The sequence below is a fragment of the Mastomys coucha genome, unplaced genomic scaffold (assembly GCF_008632895.1).
Source record: "Mastomys coucha isolate ucsf_1 unplaced genomic scaffold, UCSF_Mcou_1 pScaffold13, whole genome shotgun sequence".
Lineage (NCBI taxonomy): Eukaryota > Metazoa > Chordata > Mammalia > Rodentia > Muridae > Mastomys > Mastomys coucha.
The window spans coordinates 27,912,755-27,919,829 of NW_022196895.1; the positions used below are offsets into that span (position 1 = coordinate 27,912,755).

At 49.6% G+C, this 7,075-nt stretch overlaps 1 protein-coding gene across 3 annotated transcripts in view; it reads left to right on the top strand.

Moving 5' to 3' along the window:
- The window catches only part of Lims2 (LIM zinc finger domain containing 2), a 30,701-nt gene that overhangs the window by 4,331 nt on the left and 19,295 nt on the right, over positions 1–7,075 (top strand). The window contains exon 1 of one of the 3 annotated variants that reach the window (XM_031365223.1): positions 6,315–6,333. The exons of the other annotated variants lie outside the window; for them this stretch is intronic. Coding sequence (XP_031221083.1) covers positions 6,320–6,333 — 14 coding nt within the window. The 5' untranslated portion in view covers positions 6,315–6,319. Of the gene's footprint in view, positions 1–6,314; positions 6,334–7,075 lie in introns of those variants that run through there. 3 annotated transcript variants of the gene reach the window in all.

A 7,075-nucleotide genomic window follows, 5' to 3' on the forward strand; every position in this document is an offset into this window, starting at 1 on the left:
CCCCCCACCACCCCCCAGCCCTCAGCTCTGAAAGAAAAGCAGCCACAGAGTCAGGCACCCAACTGTATCTTAAGCTGACAGTGGGGTCTGGAGTAGAGACAAGAGACACCTGTTGAACTTAGGTCCTTCAGCCTTTTCTGCACTGGTCTGACGTGGGCAAGCAGCGAAGGAGAAAATTCAGGAAGGTTTTTGTTGGTGGGAGACGAGATCAGAAGATCTGCTGGCCGAGGGGTCATATGGGGACAGGGAGCTCTTTTCTGTTCTGGGCACAGTCGTCCATCCCAGAGGACAGAGAAAGCCCTAGACACGGAGGCCACAGCAGCACAGGAAATGGCCACAGTGTCCCTCCTCAGAGATGCTGTCTTTGAACATTTTGGTGACTCTCTTCAGTTCTTCAAGCGTGTCCTTGCTCATATGTGTTTAAGCCTCTGGGAGACGACACTGTCCACCACAAGTTTGAGGCTTGGCTTCCCTTCCTTGTACACACAGATCCTAGGTGGGCTGGTCTAGGAGAAGCAGAGCTGACTCAGACTTTGGAGTGGGTGAGTCTCCTCTTGTCCTGGGGTGGGGTTTCTTTAGCTTCATGTCATATACTCTGTCCACAGCTTCAGTGAGGCAGGGCAGGTCTTCATGCCTGGATCCTGGGTCCCCTACCAGTCCTTTATGCTGCTTGGAGCCATACTGTACCTCAGATACACCTTCTCTGCTCACACCTCTTGGGATCCCACTTGTCACCACTCCCCTGGACATTGGGAGGAAGCTGCCAGAGAGGACCTGGAATAGCATCCTTTGTAAATGCACCCGCTGGCACTGTACAGAGAAAGGGCTGCAAGGGGACAGGGGAGACGACCAAGAAGCCAGCAGCCAGGGAGACAAGAGAAGATGGAGTCTCGAGGCAGGGTCGGGGCCTCCTGGAGGTGGAGTGGACAGGATGTACCATATCCACAGCTGTTTCTCAAGAGCCACCTCAGCGCCTCATCTTAGTAATGCTGCGGCTGTCATGGGTCACTCTGGGACGCCTCACTCCTATGGGTCTCATCCCTTTGCATTGTCTCGCTCAGCTCAGATCCAAAGGAGATTGGGGCATGCTCTAGCCTGTGACAACAGCAAGCTGCCTGGTTCTGGCCGGCTCTGGGCTAGCACTGTAGCTGTGGCTGTAGCTGTGACCTTTCCATTGGTGATATGTTCTGCAGACATAGCTGCTCACACTCGGGACAAACTTATTTGTTTCACAAGCACTGTTTGATCATTGCTGTCGTTTTTGTTGCTCCGGTTTTAAAAATCTCTCCAGAGACCCAGTAGAATACCATTTGCCACCCCCACACCCTCGGAGCTTCAGCTCAACACAGATCTTGCCACATTTACCTCTGAGTGACAGTACAGATCCACCCTTCCGCTTCTCCCTTCTCTTAACCCCCTTGGATTGCTTTAACATTTACTGAACCTTATTTACACGCCCATCTAAATCACACAGACTGACAGAGACTCTCCCTACTGCCCTACCACTGGGCTCAGAAGAGCCACTAAAACCTTTAACAGTTCTGACCGAAGGAACTTTGTAACTCTCTGATGAACAGTTTTACTTGGACGGCTGAACTCATCAAACACCAAATTTCTTCTGCTCACTTCTCTCCATAATATCTATCCTTCCTCTGTCTCTTTCAACCAGTGACAATTTCACTCCTATTGCTTTAGGTTATGCAGTCTTTGTCTCAGAGGGCGGTGGGAGATTCTATTATTCAGTTTCTTTACTTCCACAGCGTCCACATTACGTCCACCCACCCCTATGTCCCGCAGACTCACCAGTCATGCCGGGACAGACTCTGTCATTACATATTTAAAAGGCTTCCCCAATTCATGCAGTTCAAACACTGTTTCCTGGTCATCACAGTTTCCTGCACTGAGCTTTTTATTAATGTCCCCATCTGCTTGCTGAACCATAGTTTTTTCCATCCTCTCTTAAAAGATCTCTTTCATAGTCGCTCATGTTCTTGTCCTCACTCTCTGATTCTTCCCAAGGGTTCCATGTTTTTGGATCCTTGGAAGAGATCTTTAGCATAGGTATAATGTACACTCTTTTTTGCCATGCATTCTGCGAGCTTTAACCTCCTCCTCCCCTTCCAGCTTTCCCCATCGGAGGCTCCTGCAGAGGGTGTCTGCCTTTTCTCCACTGCAGTTCCTCCCTTACACGGGGCAAATTTGTTTTTGCTAGGAAGCTCACATACTTTATCATCCACAGAAAAAGGCCACGAAGTGGCCAACACAATCCGTCGTGACTCTGTCCCACACAGGACTGCAGGGTTCAAGGTCCATTTTCTTTCTTTCTCTTTTTCTCTCTTTCTTTCTTTCTCTCTTTCTTTCTTTCTTTCTTTCTTCTTTCTTCTTCTTCTTCTTTTTTGTTTTTTTTGAGACAGGGTTTCTCTGTGTAGCTCTGGCTGTCCTGGAACTCACTCTGTAGACCAGGCTGGCCCCAAACTCAGAAATCCACCTACCTCTGCCTCCCAAGTGCTGGGATTAAAGGTGTGCGCCACCACTGCCTGGCTCAAGGTCCATTTTCTAATGTATCTGCTGCTTAAGGGGATGGGGGCGCTCCCCATACTTGCATGCTTGACTCCATTTATTAAGGAGACATACCACACAGAAGAAGATGGCTACCTTGGGATTCCGACCCCCCAACACACCCGTCCCCACAGGGGTGTTCTGCTTTTGGGTGCTTTGGCTCTGGTTGTATGTTTCCCTGCCCACTGCAGGGAATATGCAACTGTCATTACAGGAAAGAGGTAGACTGTCCCAAGGTAGACAGTCTAGAGGGGTGACTTCTCAGGTGCTCTACCCTCACACTGATAGTCCTCAGTTGCACGCCTATTCACACTGTCTGATCTTACCAGGAAAACACACACACACACACACACACACACACACACACACACACACACGAACAATTAAGTTAAATAAGTAAATAAATAAATATCAAAGACAGGCCAGCCTCCAGTTTAGTTTGTCATTAAAGAGGATGACCTCGAACTTCTGATTCACCTGCTTCCACCTCTAGAGTGCTGGGATTACAAGTGCGAGCCACCATGTTCACATGTCTGAGATTCCTGGGTTCTAGCATTTAAGGTTTCCATATGGGAGTGGCTGAGGTACCTGAGAGACACACATGTAAGCAGACTGCGAAAACTCTCTGCCTAGGCTTCTGTATGTCAGGACGTGGGTATGTGGGCATTCGGAGTCTTTTGTCTCCTCTGGACTCAGCCTCCAAATGCCCTTTAAAAAATATTTGTTGAATCAATCATTGTTGGGCAACTTTGGAATTGGCTGCACTTGCAAATTAGATTCTGGGCAGGGCTTGTTAATCAGTACCCATTCTGTGTCTGGATTTGCTGACTTGTGTCCCTGGCACCTGAAGACAAAAGGCTAGCCTTGTACACTCGTCTGTTGACCGTCGGTTGTCAGGAATGATGGTAACTGGTTATTTAGAATCTTATCCGCAAGTCTTACAGGAACAGTTAAGAGTTCTAGACTCTGCCTCTGCATTAGTGAGTACAGTGACAACTCAGCCAGCGGTGAGTTGGTTTCCAAACTCCCCTAGGGTAGAGTCTCTGGGTGGTAAGTCACTGTATGGCTATCTACGAGTCAAAGTCATGAGAGCTTCTCCAAGCATTGGCTTCCAGCTTTCTTTTAGAATGCTTGGCTATTTCATGTGTGTGCACTTGGGGGCAATTGAATATGTGGGTGACCGTGCATGGACCACGTATGGCAGAGGACAACCTTTGATGGCATTCCCCTGGCACCTTCCTGTTATTTATTTATTTAAGATAGGATCTCTTATTTACCCAGAAGTTCACCATATTGTCCAGGATACTTGGCCAGGGAGCTTCCAGAGATCTGTCTTTTTTTTTGCTTTGTTCACCACCCCTTCCCCCACATTACCACCACTATGTCAGCGCTGTGGGATTCAAAGTTGTGAACCTCTGTGCTTGGCTTTTTAAATTGGTTTTGGGGGTCTGAACGTAGGATGCAGATCCACTAGCAAAGCAAGTGGTTTACCAACTCAGCCATTCTCAAGTATGGGCCCTTAGACCTTGGTTGGCCAAGATCTTAGGGGACAAGAGCCCAGGGTTTGCCTTGAAGTTGGTGTTTGTACTTTAAGATCCCAGAGAAGAAAGCAAGGTGGCACGTGAACAAACATGGGGCCAGCAGTTGTAGTAATTCTTCTTCTCCCTCCTCCTCTTCTCCCTCCTCCTCCTCCTCCTCTTCTTCCTCCTCCTCCTCCTCTCCTCTCCTCCTCCTTCTCTTCTTCTCCCTTTTCTTTAACTTTTAGACAGGGTCTCATTTTGTGGGCCTGGTGGTCTGGAACTCATGACATAGATCACGCTGGCCTTGACTGAACTCACAGAAATCCTCCTGTCTCAGCCTCTTGTGTGCTAGGATTAAGGGCGTATGCCATCATGTCCAGTTTAGCCGGAAGTTTCTTAACAGGTCCAAGGATTCCTAAAGGGCTTGTACTCTCCTCTTTCCACCGCAGTGTGCCCCAGAGCTCAGGTTCCCCACTGTATGGGGACAGTTTGAAAGCTGCCTTGTTTTGGGATCTGCCCAGTCCCTGCCCTCCCCCTGGGCCCCCAGCCCAGCCTAGCTTTCTGGAAGACGCAGTACAGCACAGCAGGAACAATATCCTTTCTATTTCAGATCTGACCCTGCTGCCCTTTAGCGATCAGTAACTTGAGTTCCAGCCCTGCGGAGGAGGCTCCCATTGTTATGCCCCACCAGGGGGGAGGTGGCTGAAAGCAGCGCAGCAGGCGGGCTAGCTGGGTGGGGGCTATACCTGCAGCTCCCCTCCCCCCCCAGCAGGGTTCGCAAAGAGTTCAGGTAAATGGGTAGATGTTGGGCGGAGTTGCAGACAACAATGGCCGGAAAAACTTGTACTTGCCTGCAGTACTTGCGTCGGAAACCCCTCCTAGTCCTTTGGAGAGGCTGACCACCCAAGGCACAGGAACTGGGCTGGGCTGGAGACCGGGTCAAGGGAGCCAGCGCCACTTGTTGGGAGTTGGTTTTGATGTAGTCCGTAGCGCAGACAGGTTAAGGCATCTTACACCAGTTGTCTAAGTCATCCCTTTGGCGACTTTCAGACTGAGATTATTTTATTTTTATGAGACAATCTCATGTATCCCAGGCTAGCTTTGGCTCACAATGTAGCCAAGGATGATTTGGGGCTTTTGATCCAGCCTCCACCTCCCAAGTAGTGGGATTACAGACTTGGCTTTATGCCATGTTGCGAACTGAACCCAGGGCCTGGGGGGAATGTTAGGTAAGCGCTCTACTAACTGAACCACATCCTCACCTACAGAATGGGCGATTTTATTTGCCCCTTTATGGAGGCTCAAACTTGGGCTCCACATCACTAACCAAAATATGGCTGTGGTTTCAGCACAGGTTAGACAGACTCTAACGCTGTAACTGCTTGACTCCCCAGGAACTTGTCGGGGCAGAGAGAGAAGATGGGAATAGCAGGGTTTGGGATGGTCCCCACAGTAGCTCAGAGGGTTAACCTGGGTGAGGAGGATTCTGGGAGTATCTCAAGAGAGAACAGAGGACGTGGTTCCTAGACTTGAGCCCCAGAGCCATCTGGCTGGAAAAGATTTGTAAAAAGCTAGGGAGAGAGATCAGTGGGCCTGTGGGCAGAGGGTCACTGGCATTAAGGAACAAGTGGTCCCAGAGGAGGAGATGGAGGAAGTGTGGGGGAAGAGGATCAAGGAGTCAAGGTCACCAGTAGGCAGGCTAAGGACCTGATAACAGGAGAGGCAAAGACAGTTGACATCACTCGGTTCCTCTGAACTTCCTACTGACGACAGGGAAGTTGGACAGGGGGCTAGAGCACAGAGTCCTGAACAAGGTCTTTGTGGGGCTGGGGAGGTGACTCGGTTGATGAAGTGCTTAGTGTTCGAGCAGGAGGACTGGAGTTCAGACCCCCCCCCCCCCCATCACCCTGTGACCTCAGTACCAGGTGGGTAGAAACAAACAGATCTCTGGAGTCCACTGGCCTGCCTGGATGAGCTCAGGAAGAGATTCTGTCTAAAAATAAGGTGGAGAAGAAATTGAGGAAAACATGTGACCTCCGCCTCTGACCTCCACACACCCATAGGAAGAAGTCAAGCGTGCACGCCTGTGCGCACGCACGTCATCGTTGGCTGAGAACCGGGCCAGAGGGAAGGTATTTCGTAGGCCACAGTGACTCAGCCGCTATCTGTTATCAGCAAAATGTTTGCCATATGCTGGTTCATCCTCGAGGGCCCACCACGGGCCAGCACAGACGTAGGCAATGCCATTGCTGAGGTAGGGACCTGTGGTTCATCTTGTGTGGTCTGCTGACATGGAGCCCTCCCTGGTCGACCTTGGTTGTGTATGGTATGAACTGTGTTGCCAGGGTACAGGTGGGAATGACCACAGCATGGATTTAACAAACAGCTTGACCATGCACAAGGAGGGCTGTGGGTCCTATAAAGAAACCTGTAGCCGGCCAGCAGCCACAAATACGAATGAGTTTTCTGGAATGGGGTCAGGGACCTGGAAAGTCATTTTTAGGTACCAGAACCGCGTGGAAGGTTCGTAAAAAATTAGCCAAACACAGAATGTGTATCAATCAGCCATCTTTCATTCAATACTCTTTTTTTTTACCAGCAAAACCAGATAGCATAAGTAAGGCAAAACCCTTCCCCCAGGTTCATCAGCATGTTGGCCCAATCAGCAACTTTTCCTACAGTCTCTGGAGGTGGGACTTCTGGCGTAACTGGAACTTGGAGAGAGGCATGGCAATTAGCAGGAGGTGGGCAGAGAGGTGTGGTTATCTGTGGCAAGGAGAGGTCTGAAGAATTAGAGCCCAGTAGAAGGAGGGTCACAGAAACCTGGGCCCCAGCAAGATTCCAGGATCGTGCATACACGTTATGCAATGCCTGATGTTGGATCTCTTTGAACTTCATGATACCTGAGGCCAGTTCTCTGTTGTGACAGGGGTGACATATTTGAGATGCTCTTGATTTATTTTTGTTTTTGTTTTTGCTTTTTTTTTTTTTTTTTT